Source organism: Octopus bimaculoides, chromosome 14 (genome assembly GCF_001194135.2).
Source record: "Octopus bimaculoides isolate UCB-OBI-ISO-001 chromosome 14, ASM119413v2, whole genome shotgun sequence".
NCBI lineage: Eukaryota > Metazoa > Mollusca > Cephalopoda > Octopoda > Octopodidae > Octopus > Octopus bimaculoides.
In genome coordinates, this window is record NC_068994.1 from 51851179 (window position 1) to 51868448 (window position 17270).

General features: G+C 36.3%; 1 protein-coding gene and 1 long non-coding RNA gene across 2 annotated transcripts in view; both read left to right on the top strand.

The window, feature by feature from the left end:
- Window positions 1–1422: 1422 nt before the first annotated feature.
- LOC128249429 (uncharacterized) lies at window positions 1423–3562 on the top strand. Its single transcript, XR_008265527.1, has 2 exons — window positions 1423–1579; window positions 3426–3562. It is a non-coding gene; the product is annotated as an uncharacterized LOC128249429 (long non-coding RNA).
- Window positions 3563–5862: 2300 nt separating this feature from the next.
- LOC106878574 (succinate--CoA ligase [ADP/GDP-forming] subunit alpha, mitochondrial) overlaps window positions 5863–17270 on the top strand; it is an 18904-nt gene continuing 7496 nt past the window's right edge. Inside the window, exon 1 of the mRNA XM_014927820.2 lies at window positions 5863–6018. Coding sequence (XP_014783306.1) covers window positions 5985–6018 — 34 coding nt within the window. The 5' untranslated portion in view covers window positions 5863–5984. The remainder of the gene's footprint in view (window positions 6019–17270) is intronic.

Consider the following 17270-nt stretch of genomic DNA (forward strand, 5'->3'; position numbering starts at 1 on the left):
GTTGATTTAGCTTGTTTTTTTTTTGGCGGGGGGAGGTTGTGAGGTGGAGTGGATTTTTAATGTTCTTTGTGATGTTTTGTTGTTATTGTTCCTAACAGTATTGTGGCTGGTTGTCATTATGACAATAATATCCTTTCGGGGTCTATAAATTAAGTACCAGTTGCGTACTGGGTCGTTCTAATCGACTGGCCCCCTCCCCCAAAACTTCGGGCCTTGTGCCTAGAGCAGAAAAGAATAATACATTAGCATGCCGGGCAAAATGCTTAGCGGTATTTCGTTCGTCTTTACGTTCCAAGTTCAAATTCCAATGAGGTCGAATTTGCATCTCATCCTTTCGGGATCGACAAAATAAAACGCTAGTCAAGTACTGAGGTCGATGCAATTGACTGACCCCTTCCTCCAAATGTTTACTTTTGTGTCCACATTAAAAACTATTATTATCAGTCATCTGGCAAATCAGTTAACCAAATGGCCAGTCGATTGTTTGAGTAATCGCTTGACCAATCAATCAGCTGGTTTCTGAGAATCTGTTCATCGCCATTTGCATCCAAGTCAATGGCATGCACTCGTTCTTCCAGTCTGTCTAGAGAGACAAGACAGGGAAAGAGAGAGAGGGAGAGAGAAAGAGAGACAGACAGACAGACAGACAGACAGAGATAGAGACAGTCAGAAGACAAAGATCGAGAGAAACAGAGAGAAAGAAGGAGAGAGTGAGCCAGATAGACAAAGAGAGAGAGGGGGAGAAAGACAGAAAGAAAGAAAGAAAGAAAGAAAGAAAGAAAGAGCCAGACGGACGGACAAACAGAGATACAAAACCAGACAGAGAGAGAGATGGAGATTAATAGGATCGGAAGTGTACATGGGATATGTGTTTTATACGTGTGTTCACGTATCATTTTAAGACTGCGTATGTTTACGTGATGAGCATCTTTATGCCAGTGTGTGTGTGTGTGTGTGTGTGTGTGTGTGTGTGTGTGTGTGTGTGTGTGTGTGAACGACAAACTAGTAACCTAAAGCCGTACCTAAAGGGTTTGACTCGAGCAAAAAAAAAGTTTTTAATAGTGTAATAGGTGTAAAACAACTTGCTCTAAACGAATATGAAAGAAAAAAATGCGCGCTGGCGAATGGGGTGTGAGGGAGAGGACTCGGAAAATTCACATCGGGAATGTTCCGAGTCGTCTCACCACAGCCAGAAAAGAAATTTTTAAATAGTGTTATAGGTATACAACAACATGTAGTAAACAAAAACGAAAAAGAAATGCGCGCTAACGAACGTTGGGTGTATATAAATATACACACATATATCTGTGTGATTTGCATGCTATGTACATATATAATGAGTTGGCTAGAAATAATTATTTATAAATAAATATATATATACATACACACACACACACACAGATACATACATACATGTATATATACCTTTTGTCATATTCGTTTACAGCAAGTTGTTTTACACCTATTACACTATTTTTTTCTTTTGTTTTTTAGTTTGACTGTCGCTTCTTCCCCTTTTTTTCTCTCAGCAAGTAATACAATTGAATACGAAATCTAAGGAAGATAAATACGAGACTAGGTAAGTAAAGTTTTCTCCCTTGAAAAAAAGGGAGATAAATCTTATTTTTTTCAATATAGCAACAGAAAATACCTTTGCAGTATTCCTTCCAGTTTCACATTCTCAGTTCAAATAGCACCAAGGTCAACTTAACTTTTCCAGCTGGGTCAATAAAATAATATACAGTTGAACTCTGGGGTTGACGTCATCAACAAGCCCCTCACTATAAAATCTTCAGGTCTTGTACATACATCCTTCTTTTATTCTTCTCTCATTTGACTGCGGCCATGCTGGAGCACCACCTTTTTTAGTTGAACAAATCGACCCTGGGACTTATTCTCTGTAATACTAGAACTTCTTCTATTGGTCTCTTGTGCCGAACCGCAAAGTTACAGGGACGTAAACACACCAACATCAACATTGATTGTCAAGCAATGGTGGGGGACAAACACAGACACACAAATACATACATACATATAAACGGCTTCTTCCAGTTTCTGTTTTCCAAATCCACTCACGAGGCTTCGGTCGGCCCTAGGCTATAGTAGAAGACATTTGCCCAAGGAGCCACGCAGTGGAACTGAACCCGGAACCATGTGGTTGGGAAACAAGCTTCTTACTACACGGCCACTCCAGTGCCTAGTACAAAGAAGTATGTGATTAATGATTTAGTCATTTATTTATTCATTAACCTTCCGTGTTTGCCTTTAAGCTTTCTCCCCTTATTTCACACCTCAAAATCAGCCTTAAAATATCTACAGTGGGACAATAAAGCAAACGATTTGTTTTGATACTCTGCTTCAGTATCAAAGAGCAAAGCCATAAGAAGTTATCTTTCTATTAAATCTGACCTTTTTCTAGGTTAGATAAAGAGTTGGTCCCAATCTTAAATGTGTATTTTTCATGTACTTTTAATTATCTGGTTACATATAGAAAGGTGAATGGGTGTAGATATATTTGCAGGCATGGCTGTGTGGTAAAAATTTTTCTTCCCAACCACATGGATCTGGGTTCAGTCCCATTACTCAGCACCTTAGTTGAGTGTCTGCTATCACCCTAGGATGACCAAAGCTTTGGATTTGGTTGATGGAAACTGAAAGAAGCCTGTTGTGTATTATTATGTGTATGTGTGTGTGTGTGAGTATGTACATATCTATGTATGTGCATGTTTGTGTTTGTCCCCCCTGCCAACTCACCCACTGCTTTCCCCATCACCTAGATATTTTTAAATATAGCTTTTTGATGTTTACTATAGAGAATATGTTAATGGCAACTTAACTAAATGGGGATCATTTCATTTGTCACATCGAGTTAAGCCTAATTATTAAATGTTATATCTGTGAAGAGGAAAAATAGTGGGGGTCAAGATAAAGGAGTGGTGATGTGGTTATTTGTATTTAGAAGATTTTATGCAGCATGTGGTCTTCAACCATTTAGAATTAAATCCATTGGAAGTTGTCAACCATATTCTAGTTGATGGTGATAAATCAATGAATGTCAGACAATCTCCCAAACCCTTATTGTAGTGGAACCATATATCTGGTTTTATTTACATAAAAGGATATGTCACAGAGCTACTAGTAAGAGAATGACTGATGGGGAAGAGGTGGTATATATAATGTAGATATATATATATATATATATATATATATATATATATGGCAAATAAAAGATGGAAGATGGAATATAGGAGAATTTATTATTAATCACAACAATTGTTTCGACACATCAAACATTGATTCCTCATGGGTGGGACACTGAACAACTGGTTCAGGAGCATCCATCAGTGCAGATGTGTCTCATCAGGTGATAAATAAATATAACTCATTAAAATAACAGTTCTGCAATGTTACTTCCTGTTTTGCAGAAAGAAAAGCAGCCAGACAGAAGAAATATCACAGATGGCAAATCACAGATGGCAAAAAGAGAAATGAACATGCAATCCAGCAAGAAAAGTATTATATACTATATTTGGAAAAATAAATGAGATGGTTATGGCTAGAATGTCTTTGATTATACGTTTTGTTTGTAGGAGTGGCTATGTGGTAAGTAGCTTGCTTACGAACCACATGGTTCCAGGTTCAGTTCGACTGCGTGGCACCTTGGGCAAGTGTCTTCTACTATAGCCTCGGGCCGACCAAAGACTTGTGGGTGGATTTGGTAGACGGAAACTGAAAGAAGTCTGTCATATATATATATATATATATATATATGTGTGTGTGTGTGTGTGTGTGTGTGTGTGTGTGTGTATGTGTGTGTATGTGTTTGTGTGTCTGTGTTTGTTCACCCAACATCGCTTGACAATTGATGCTGGTGTGTTTACGTCCCCGTAACTTAGCAGTTCAGCAAAAGAGACCGATAGAATAAGTACTAGGCTTACAAAGAATAAGTCCTGGGGTCGATTTGCTCGACTAAAGACGGTGCTCCAGCATGGCTACAATCAAATGACTGAAACAAGTAAAAGAGAGATCAAATCAGAAACTAAACAACAACAACTACTTTGTAAAGTAAAGAAAAATATCACTGGAAAAGTTCCAGAGTGATTTAATCATTTTATTCAGTACCTCAAAGAAATATACATATAAGTACTTTATATGTAGTGATTTAGCTGTAATGGTATATAAACAAGTACATTTTGTATGAAACCTAAAACTTTAACATAATTAATTCAGATTTCATATTTCACCTCTTTACAATTTCAAGAGATTATTGTAGTTATGCGGAACTTATTCCTATATTCACATGCAAAGATATTTATAACTTCAACAGCTTATTAGCATGTTGCTTTGCTACTTCAAAATTCTAAAAGATTTGTGGCTCATTAAACCTTTCAGTTTTTATCTAACTAAAGTGTCTTATACTGCCAAAAGCATGGCCCATATATATATATATAAAAGATAATAAGAGTGAAAAAACTACAGAAGGCTTGTGTTACATGGTTAAAGTATATATTTAAATTATGTCAGAAAAATGTTAGAAAAATGTTATAAAATCTTTTTGGTATATAAACATTGTATTTTGATATATATATATATATATATATATATACATACACACACACACACACACACACACATATATAAAGGAGTTTCTACCTTATAAACAGGAGTTACACCAGTCATTTTGTGATCTTTGTTACCCTGGTATCTATTAACCAATTTATTTTGTCCGAGTTAATTATTAACTTAGAGAAAATAAATACATATAATAATATATGTATACATTATCCAGTATCTCCTTCGTTTTGTAAGATAGCAGGTATAACTTCAGGGATATTTTTGTAGCTATTTTGGGGTTTGTTGAAGGATCATGAAGAGTATTTTTTCATTGGTTCAGCTATGGATTGAGTTAAATTAGCATTAATATATATATATATACATATCACCACCCTCATCATTCAACATAGAACAAGTAACGGGCCTTTAAAAAATAAGTACAAGGGTCGATTTGTTCCGTTAAATCCATTGACAGACACAAATAAATATGTATGTATGTATGTATGTATGTATGTATGTATGTATGTATGTATGTATGTGTGCGTGTAATGGATCCCTGTCGACTGCGACGGTGAGAATTGAGTTCGATTAACTTGAACTACCTGCTCGGACTGAATTAGTATAAATGACTGAACATTGTTCAGATACGTGGGCTGTGGCTATCCTTTGGATAGCCTACGGGTACCCTTAACATAAATTCCATGTAAAAAAATCAACCTAAGTCTGTGACAAGATTGGACAGGCACAATCCAACAGAAGAACTCTCGTATAGTTTCCGTCTCCCTAATTTCGTTAACCGTCTTCTTATATATTCTCTCTCTCTCTGTATGTATCTATCTATTTCTTTTTATTAATTCTCTCCATTTCTGTCTCATATCTTATTGTATTTCATCTATTTTTCTGCCTTTTCTCTACCTTTTTCAATATTAAACTAATACTTTTTTCTGTCTTTTTTATTGCTCATTCTCTTTCTCTTTCTCTATACCTTTCTGATTCCTTCTCTCTCTCTGTCTATTCTTTTCTAATTCTCTTTCATTCTTTCTTTCTTCTGTCTATCTTCGCCGGTTTATTGCGGTCTACTACTCCTACTACCCTCCCTTTACCACCAGCCCAGCTATTGTTATCCCTCACTTACGTCCTCTATTTTTCTTTCTCTCTCACCCTCTCTCTATTTCTCTGTCTCTATCCCTTTCTAACATTCTTTTCCGATCTCTCTATCTAACACACTCTATCTCCTTTCTCACCGGCTCATCACCTTTTTTACTCCACCTCTCACGCTCTTCTATTGATATCCTCTCTCACCCCTTCTCTTCCTCTCCCCCTTTCCTCTATATTTCTCTTTCACGCATTCTCCCCCCTCTCTCTATTTACCTTATAGTCATGGACTTGTTGCCATCATTTGATTGGTCGCTTCATCACATGTAACAACCATGGCTGTGTGCAGGTCTGTCGCAAGACTTCTCGGTATGTAACAAACAAAATAGACTCACAACTATTTCAGCTCCATTCATTTTATTACTTTACAATTACCCATTTTCTGCCACGTTCCTTACTTTAAATTAATTCATATTTTATTTGTATATAAATACATATCTTTCTCTCTATATATGTGTGTAATTATCCAAACCAGTGCCTCCATATCACGTTGTTTTTCCCTAACATCATCGAAGCCACTACACAATCAATCATATAAATCGTGTTAATTTCACCCTGAATTACCTTTCTGTTATACGTTTGAACTAGTACATATTTATATGTAATCTATTTATTTTATTCTCTCTCTCAACTTAACTGTAGTTTCAATGTGTTCGAATTTATATCGAGCCATTAAGAGTGTCCCTTGCACGGTCGCTGGACTCGTTAAGAAATTGTAGCTAAAATCTTCCTGAAATCTTACATCTACATGCTAAAAAAGGAAGTGTACATTGCAAAGTGTTCTCTGTGGACACAGACTCAGTATGTCCGAAACAATAACAAAATACGAGATGGCCACTTCTGGAATGTCTTTTGTCATAGGTCTCCTCGTTCGGGACTGACATGGGAATCAGTGACTACGTGAAACGTCTTGATAGTCATTGATTCCGACGTTGGCATAAGACCAATGAATCCCACTTCAGTCTAGTATTTCTTTATTTTAATGGACTCTGGAAGGATTGAATGAAAATGAGAGACAACCCCCCGACGAGATTTAAACTCGTAACTCAGAGGGTAAGATAGAATAGCGGGCGCTTACTCATTTTTGTCCTTACCCTGTCATTTAAATAATCATCATAGTACCACCTTATAGCAGTTGTTGATTGAAGGTACACGATCAGCAGTTTTGAAAAGAGTATAGTAGTCGATACCATAGATCCCCAGCACTTGACTAGTACTCTATTTTATCGAACACGGTGGGATGAAAGGCAAAGTTGACCTCGGCAGGCTTTGAACTCAGAACTATCTGTACCCTCTAACGATGTAAGTAGTTACAGGTGAATATTGGAACATCCGGACGACATGTACACACAAACGTTTTTAGGTACAAATTAGAAATTAGTGGAGTATTTGTTTCTGTGGTAGCAGTTAATGAAAGAGTCAAGAAGATTCTTCCGAATGCATATAATAAATGTGATGACGAGAGATACTACAGGACAAATGATGCCTCAAATTCCCTTAGAATGTAAAAACCCGAATAAAACATATATATGTAATTTCTTTCTTGCTGGACTAAATCTCGGTATACGTCACAAAATCCTACCTCAATTTTAAATGTATACGTTATAGAAAAAAGTATTATTTTTCATTCTAGATTTAAAATATAGCAAAATTATTTTTATTACTATAAACTTCTCTGTCCGGATGACTATTTGCTATCATTTTTGTTGGCTCCGTATGAATAATTCGTTTACAGTTTTGCCCTTGAGTTTTGGTTTTATTTCTTCATCTTTCCACTCAAACGTCTGCAACTAGACTAAACCACAACATTCGCACAAACTGCTTTATTTATATGTATATATTCATATGCATCTTGGGGGAACTGTTTATTGGCCACTTCCTTTTACTTCGGACTATCTCACCAGTTAATTAGGGCACCCGTTTGTTTATAATTCCGATTCAGAATCTTACCGAAGTTGACATTGTTTTACGTCCTTCCACGTAAAAATGAAAAGGTAGGCAGATGGAGGTCGATAAACTACAAAGCTAATCAAATATTATGTAGGAGGTGATAAACTGTCAGTATTCTTCCTCCCCAAAACGTGTGGCCTTGAGCCAATGTTAGAAATAATTAACAACTTTACTTTCTGAATCCATGCCTTGTTATCTTCTTTCAGACTATGTAGAGGTAGGGTCTCATACAATAAATAGCCGTTAGCTTATCTGGAAATCAACATGACCGACTACATTTATTTATCCTTTAAATCTGTGGCGTTATGCTGGTGTTAAAAGCAGTTGCTACTGCCATTAGTAACCGGTCTCTTAAAGGTTGTATCGTTTCTACTCAAATGACCTTGTCTTTCAAATTGTATTGTCCTTTTTTTTTTACCCCCTCTCTGTCTCTATTATAACTCTGGGTGTCATTGAAATCATATTTCTCTCTCTGTGTGTGTGTGTGTATATATATATATATATATATATATGTATATATATATATATATATATATATATGTATGTACGTGTGTAAGTTATGTGCTGATCGCATTGTTTACACTTAAAAATATTCGCCAGCTGTATGTATGGCATACAGTTTTATATTATATTATATATGTATATATGAAATATAATATATATATATGTATATATAAAACTGTATGCCATACACATATAAACTCTGTGTGCTATGTGTAATGTATATGTGCGTGTATAAGTAAACACATGCAACGTTTTCCCCCTTCCATGCCATAACCTCGTCCCGGTTATCGACCGTACTTTGACCGACATATTTTCCTAGGGCTTTCATTTTTTCAAAAATTTCTTTGCACCATCGTTTTCTATCGTTATATATATATAAACTCGACAGTGTAGATGCTTGAACTGTATAGTCTGTATTATTAATGGTTAGCCTCAGGTCACGCACTTACGCAGGTCTATGTGATCAGATACATTCCGGCGCCACCATCCTTAATGTCCAAGATTATAATACCCACTATATCCTTCCTGTTCTGCTTATAACCGAAAAGGAAGATATATGATTTAAGGGGCGTGAGGTTGATTGCTATTTCTAGCATGTTCAACGTCCACGTATATTGATTTTACCGATTCTGAATTCCACCTATCAACTAATATATTTTTTCACACCTACGCTTACGTGAACTGCCCGTGCTCTTCGGTTCACACATTCAACATAGAAATAGCATTTATATCTCCCTCAAATCACATCATACTTTTGAAAAATAATGGAAGAAAACATTGTGCAATGTTATTCCGGATTTTCTAAAAGAAAATGGGATGGTCAAAGCTGGAATGTCTATGGTCATACGCTGCGCAGTTTGACCTAAGGTTAAATAACAGTATTCTCTTTCACACTATGATAATTCGTTATGGTTCTTAAATTTCTGGCGGCTCTAATCATTGAAATGATGGCTAAAAGATGATTTAACGAATTTTATGAAATTGTTTCCAGTCGACGAAGTAAACGCTACATGGCCTCTGTGCTAGAAATAGCAGCCAAATAAATCTCCATGACATCACGTCGTAAATAATGAAGTGTACATTATATACTGTAGTCCTAAATGCACAATGTATGGCGGGGAGTGGAAAGTGGGGATATTCACAACTGCTTTTGGTTCTAGATCTCCAACAATAATATACGGTGTTCGCTCTAATCAGCTATTTTTTAAAAAACTAATCCTGTGTATTTTAGCTAAAGGTGCTCCAGCTTTGACTGTCCCATTTTAGATAAGCTTCTTTACAAACGATATGCAAGTTTTTTTTCCTTCATTGTCGGTGTCACGTCACCTAAAAACAAAACAATGTTATAGGTTCGCTCTCACAGATAATGTCTAAGTAAAAAACCATTAATTATTAAAGATGTGAGCTTGTGGGTAGAGATAAATTTGTGTAATGTTCGTGTTTAGCTTACTGGATATTTAAAGCTCTTAAATTAAATCATAGTTTCGCCCCTCGGGGTTCGATAAAAAGTGCTATTATTCACCGGAACAGTTGGATCGACTATTATGGATTCCTCGTCAGTCTCGACGATGAGCATTCAGTTGTTCAACCACCTGAATTCCTTCTTGTGAAATTAATTAAGGTGTTGTAATAGACGCGTGTACTTTTAACGTAATTCTCAAGCACAAACAGCGTGGCACACAACATGATAAAAGCCGACGTTTAAAATTGCATTTACTGAGATAAAAGAAACAGAATCGATCCTAATACGACTAGACTTGTATTTTATTTATCGTCCCCCGAAATGATGATGTGCATAATTGACTTCTACGGGATTTGAACTCAAGTTTATATTCACGCCTACAAAAAGTTGGCTTTATACCTCACACACACCTTATACTATAATTTCACATGTGGCCAGTTGCCACACCCTCTTTAGATGTCTTTAGTTGGTTTTAACAATAAAAATTGCGGGCTTTGACAATAAAATTATTGTCGTTTATAATATTAGAACCGAAAAGGCTTTTAATACTTAATTACGTGTCTTTTCGTTCCGAGTAGGAATCCTGCCGAGAAAGGCTTTGCATTTTACCTTCTCAGCTGATAAAATACAAGCTATCGAGTATATGCGGGATCGTCTAGGTCAAAGGTCACCAACCACCTGGCCGTACAGAAAGAATAATTTTTTTTTAAATTTTATATTTTTGCATTATGTATGTATCGTTTGTGTTTTATATGTAATGATTAAATTATATGTTATGCTCTTTATTGTGTTTCGAGTCGACGAAGTAAATTCTATATGGCCGCTGTGTTGAAATAGCCATGACATCACGTCATAAATAATAAAGTGTACATTATATAGGATAGTCCTAAATACACAATGTCTTGTGGTGATCACTCGGTCCGTGGCAAAATTGTCATGCATGAAACCGGTCCGTTGTACCGCTGATTTTAGGTTACTATATTCCCCCTCCAAACGTAAATACATTCACAGCGAACGTGTGACCTTGTGGAGGCGGCGGCGGCGGCTTCTGTAGCTCCCTACCAGTTTCATGTCCCTATCACTCATGTTACCAATGCCCTTGAGAAAAATCAAGAATGTTTATACAGATTTTTCTCTCGTTCCTTCTCTGCTTCCCATGCATCCGGATTAGTGGGGATAGCATTGATAAAGCTAGTACCGGTGATATCGTACTATGGAGTCGATCGATTTCTCTTCCTATCTCCCATGTACATTTATGACCTTGTGCTGCCGGGGAAAATCCTTACCTAGCACTTGTTAACCTTGCATATCTTATCCGTTAATTCGGTATTTTTTTGGCAGCTAGTTATTTTATTTTTTTAAATTTCGTTTCTTCACTCGTTCTTCACTTATTCTTTTATCAGTTTCACTGATTGTAGTGCGGCCATGCTGGGGTATTACCTGCAATGTTTTGGCCGAACATGTTGACCTCTGTGCTTATTTTATTCATCTATTTCTCGAACAGCTAAGTTACCAGTGCAACACAAGATAAATCTAAACACGCAAGCACACAGGGCGAACTGTGTGTGACGTGTTTCTGCGGAGATTCCGTTTACCAAATTCCACCTCGCAAAGAGTATTGCTACAGTCCGAAGCTAGAAAAGAAAACATTTGCCACAGTGTTTCCGTACAGTGGAAGCAAATACCGATCCGGTATAAATTACATGGAGATATTGTTTTAAAATACACCGCTTGCACTTAATGCATCTGTATTTATGAACGGTATTCATTCATTTAGAGCTGAAACTTTCGTCTGTTGCTTGCTACTCCGAGTTCGGTGTTTGTTTTCCTCAAACGGAAAAGATTTGTGCACCAGTGTGTGACCACGAAAGAAAATATATTTTGCTTAATTGGATTTGGTTTTTTTGCTCTCACGAAATTGTTTGAACATTAAATTTTGAATATGTCGTTGATTGTGTGGCCATCACCTATTGCTTGAAGGAAGGAATGTCTTTAATATGTCGCTGTCTCCAGTTGGCAGACATTGAATCCAAAATACAACTGTCATTGTCTTTGTTTCGTCCTTGTTTGCCCACGTCGTCAAGGTCAATGATCAAAGCCATTCCAGGCGTGACTTCAAATCTAGGACCACATTCTCTGATGTGCCTTATAATATATTTTAAAGACGGTGTGGTTTGAAGGAGATTTGACTGCTATTTCTAGCGGATTAAAATCTCACGTAGTAGCTGCCTCCTTAGTTTGTACAACTGCTGTGGTAATAATGATCTGTGGATCGAGTTTCGAAATACCCTCAGTGGTTTCGTCTGTAAATGTTTTTTGAATCTAATGCTATGTTGCTTGGAATATTACACAATGCTTCACTGTGTGAATTGTTAGTTTAATGGGTAGGTGGTAGATTAAAAAGTAATCAGTGAGACAAGTGCGGTTTGTGTTGTCATAAAATGTATTTATGTATATAATAGTGTCAGCTTGTATGTTTTTGGGAGATGAGTTGCCGCCGTTTCTCCGTCCGTCGCCCATGAGAGCGCAGGTACTTCGTTCAATTAAGTCGTAGCGCACCTCAGCATTGTATGAGATAGCGTTTATTTAAAGGAAATTTAGCTGTTACAGTAAGGTCCAAGCAATTATATAGCAGTGATCGTTGTGTTATCACCAATAGGCGGTCACTGATAGAAACGATTTATGGCGAAGTTCTGGCATTCTTTCTTAACAAAATAAAAAAAAAGATGAAAACAGTAAACTAAAGTTCTTGGACAATCTTGTGGAGGCACGCCAAAAATATTTCTCCAGAATATAATCAATGAGTTTTGGGATTTGTTTTGCTAAATTCTTTATGTGAGTTCGTGTGTTGAAGCATATTTTGTTCTGGGGAGAGTCATTCTCTTTTAGTGCCTTATTATTTAACTCATTTATTATTATTTTTTTTTATTTAAATAGAGTAAATGAGTGGAAACTTTACCGGCGAATGTGTTAAATAATAAGGCACTAAAAGAGAATGACTCTCCCCAGATACAACAAAATAATCGATGAGGTTAACTCAATAGAACATTCATCTTGCCATTAACCACCTGGAAGATACTATTCGCACACTGGGGTGTTACAGGAATCGCTATCTTTGGCCATTGGTTTGAATTTCACTATAAACAAAATATGAAAAAGAATTAGGATGGGTGTGGATGAACGATTAACTGGAATTATTATATAGTATTTATTCTTCTTCTAATCTTGTAATGTCAATTGAATCTACTTTTGTTATTTATCTTCCCAGGGACGATAAAATAAAGTACTAGTCGAGTACTAGGGAATCGATAAAAAAATTATTTCGTTCTTCGCTCTAAAGCAATTGTTCTCAACCGTGGTCCTTATAATCTCTGACGGTCCATGTAAGATTTTTATTATTCCTTGGCGGTCGGAGTGACCAGGATGTGTGGGCTTCCTCGGTTGTCCCTGAGAGGAACTCCCTTCCTCCTCCTTGGGAGTTTTCATTGTTCTGGCAGAATCGTTAGCACGCCGGACGAAATACTTCGTCTGTCGCTGCGTTCCGAGTTCAAATTTCGCCGAGGTCGACTTCGCCTTTCATCCTTTCGGAGACGAGTAATCGACTAGTCCTCCCCTAAATTTCAGGCCTTGTACCTATAGTTGAAATGATTATTTATTTTATACACGACATAGTACCAAACCCCACTTGTTCTTTGTGTTGTATTGTCCCTATTTGCTTTGTGTTCGGCCCTTGTGGCCAATAACAAAAACATTCTTTTGTAGTTTAGTGTTTGCATATGCTTGTATATAGGTATAACCGTGTTGTATGTAAAAGCTACCTGTTGTAAGTCACAAACGAACACATTCATTCAATCTTGTTCACGCGTTGATGACTCTATTCGTTTTGCAGGATTTTATATCATTTCGTCTTTAGTCACAACCACTTTCATATCATCCCGTGTCCTATTTTCTCTTTTCTTTTTTTCTTTTTTGTAGCTGAGTTATTTTTTCAACCACTCCATTCTAAGTTACCGTGGTTTCGATAAACCATTTGAGTGTTGGTATCTACGTTTCTTTCTGCATTTCTTCATTTATCCCCCCCTTCATATCGTTTACTTCTGCTTCAGGTTACCACTTAGCTGCTCAAGCAGATCACTGTCTTAAAAATTATTGTTTCTGGTTTTAATAATTACAGTTGTTTATGGGGTGAAATGACTTCGTCCGTACGTATCTTATAAATAAATGCACCTCATAAACACACGTTTGGATTACAGGGCGGTGCAAAAATAGGTGTACAATTATGAAAAAAGAAAACACGTACAATACTCATTTTTATCGAAAAAATTGAAAGTTACCATAAAAGTATTATAGTTAGGATATATGTATTATGATTAATAACACTGAAAATATTAAAAAAAACAATGAGGCTAACTCATTTAATGTGCTAATAATTTTAATGAATTATTATAACATTGATGTGGTACTGTATACCTACTTTTGCTTTATCTGTATACAAATAGAATGGTGCTCGAAACAATTGTTCATCAGACTCCTCCTCTTTGAACGAATATACATTGTGTCTGTCCATCTTGGCAATCTAGTTATCATTGCATATGCAATTATATTCTGAGGAGGAAAAAAAAGATGAAAGCAGCCATTAAATGTTATTGACAGAAGATAAGGCACAGCTAATTAAGATCCACAATTCATCAATACTACTGAAAGATATAGAGATCCAAGTAACTGGTAATATTTGAGGAAAATAGGGCAAGATGGTAGATTGATTAGAAGAATTAAACAATCTTGTCTTTATTCCTATTCAATTCAGGCCTAGAATTACTGTCGATAGTGGTCGGGGTGTGGTTTTTTTGGCATTCACCCTTCCTAAGTTAAAATTAATACCGAGATCAATTCACTTACATATGATGTATATAGGTAATTTTCTTCAGTTGACAGTAGCTTTGCAAAATTTTATGAGCATGTAAGAAATTATTAGAGGTAAAACAAATCTCTCTATATCTTGTGTGTGTGTGTGTACTTATAAGATGTTGAGGATTTCTCTATACCAGTGGTTTTTCAACTTTTTTTAATATCCATATATATATAATATTATGTGGGTACGTTCATGCATTGTAAACTCACAGACAGGCACACTTATGTATACTTATAGATGCTGCTAATGAAATTTTATGACATAATGCTTAGCAGCATTTCATCCTTTATATTCTGAGTTCAAATTCTGCTGAGGTTGACTTTCCCTTTCATCCTTTCGGGCTCAGTAAAATGAGTACTCGTAGAGCTCTGGGGTCAATGTAATAAACTGACCCTTCTCCCCCAAAAGTGCTGGCCTTGTGCCAAAATTTGACACTAGTATTTTCTTATAGAGAAATATGACATTTCTGTATCAGATATTGCTGACAATCATTCTCCTTTCACAACAGACACTTTTTTTTTTCTTTTTTTTATCTATTTGTGATATCTTTGCTTCTGATAAATAGATTAGTTACATTAATAATACAATGATTTCTAACATAGGCACAAGGTCACTTTTTTCTTTCTTTTTTTTTTTTTTTTTTTTTTTTTTTTTTTTTGAAAATGGTATAACCAATTAAATTGAACCAGTATTTGACTGATGCTTTTATTTTTAATAACTTCCTTACCTCCTCTGAAAGGAAGCATAAAAATAAAAATTAATGGCTATTCATACTTTAAAATTTAACTGGAATTTAGCACATTTTTCTCACAAAGCATAAAACTGAAATAAACTATTGTTTGTTTTTATTTCTTATATTTAACATTGGTACAGAAGTACAAATATGTAGGGTAGGAATTGTAACCGATGAATTAACGTTAGTATATTACTGGTACTTTATATGGTGACTCTACAGCAAAGGGTCTCAACTGGGGTCCATACGACCCTTGGAGGTCCACATAAAATTTTGTTATTAAAATTTATCTGCAATAAATTGGTTATACTTTTACAATACACAATATTGAAAAATATCTAATAAAGTGGATGCATAAATGACCTTGTTGAAGTCAGTCTCATACTCGATGTTTATGAAGTTCTGCACATCATCATTTAACGTCCGTTTTCCATGCTGGCATGGGTTGGACGGTTTGACTGAGGTCTGGAAAGCCAGTGGCTGCACCAGGCTCCAATCTGATCTGGCAAGGTTTCTACAGCTGGATGCCCTTCCTAATGCCAACCACTCCAAGAGTGTAGTGGGTGCTTTTTACATGCCACTGGCACAGAAGCCAGTCATGGGGCACTGGTATCAATTACATCCAGATAGTGCTTTTTATGTGCCACCGGAACACAAGCCAGTCATGGGGCACTTGCATCGATCATGTTCGGATAGTGCTTTTTACATGCTACCGGTATGGAAGCCAGTCAGGGGGTACTGGCATCGGCCATGTTCAGATGGCAGTGCCCCCCCTTCCCATTAGTCTTGCAGTGAATAATTATACACTTTTTACTACAGGTTATGGACGCACAACACTGCTCTTACAATGCCAGGGTTTCTTTAACCTCTAGAGTGAGAACTACTATACATTGAAGTGTGCAGTGTGGTCCCGCGATGGGGTAGAAGTTGAAACACTGTCTGTAATGAATCTGTTGACCATATCAGATCACTCAATAAACCACTATTGTGATAAATGTGTTGGATTATTTCTGACTTTGGGCTAAGCAACATACACTGAACCTGTTTAATTCCGACCCTTGCTAATATTCCTTCTTTTCAGTTGTCTTTTGCTATATAATAACAATAACCACTGCCTTAACTTTGAGATCTTTTGCTTCTTGAACCACCAACAAACTCTAATTGCAGATAGACATGTATATTGTTGGTGGTGGTAACCACAGTTACATCTCTCCTGACTCTCTTGTTGATGTAGATCATCCATAATCTATATATGGAATTTTTAATTTGTTTTTTACTTTAGATAGTTAAGTCCATAAGTCAGTGAAATGATAAGTTGTAACACTAGTGGATAAATGTCTGTAATCTGATAACAGTTCATTGGTAAGTAGGTTATACTAATGTAGAGTTTAGTGTCTTCAGTTAGTTATTGTGTCTGTGTGTAAAAGTATGTGTGGTGTTGTGTTATTTCATGTATTTTCTTGGTTTCAAGCTTCTTGTCTGTAAACATGGATGCCTGCAGCAGTCAATGTATGAAGGTGAATGTGTGTATGGGTATGTGTGTGTGTGTGTAAATTGTGTAAGGCAGCTGCTATCTCTGTGTGTTATCATTTACCTATGAACCCTCTCGATCCTTTCAGTGTTGAATGAAAGGGAAAAACTAGGTTAATGTAGAAATGAGCTGAATTTTTAGTTTAGGTTGTAGTGATAGAAGTATTTTCATGAGATGGACTTTTTAATAGCATTGTAAACTTCCAGATAGCTGTATATCTTTGTAGAAGAATCAATACATTTTTGATGACATTTTCCCAGTCATTCTTCTTAAAATACAAACCAGATTGGAAGGTGGTGAGCTGGAAGAAATGTTAGCACGCTGGGCGAAATGCTTTGCAGTATTTTGTCTGTCTTTACGTTCTGAGTTCAAATTCCACCAAAGTCAACTTTAACTTTCATCCTTTTGGGGTCGATAAATTAAGTACCAGCTGCATACTGGGATCGATCTAATTGATTGCTACCCACTC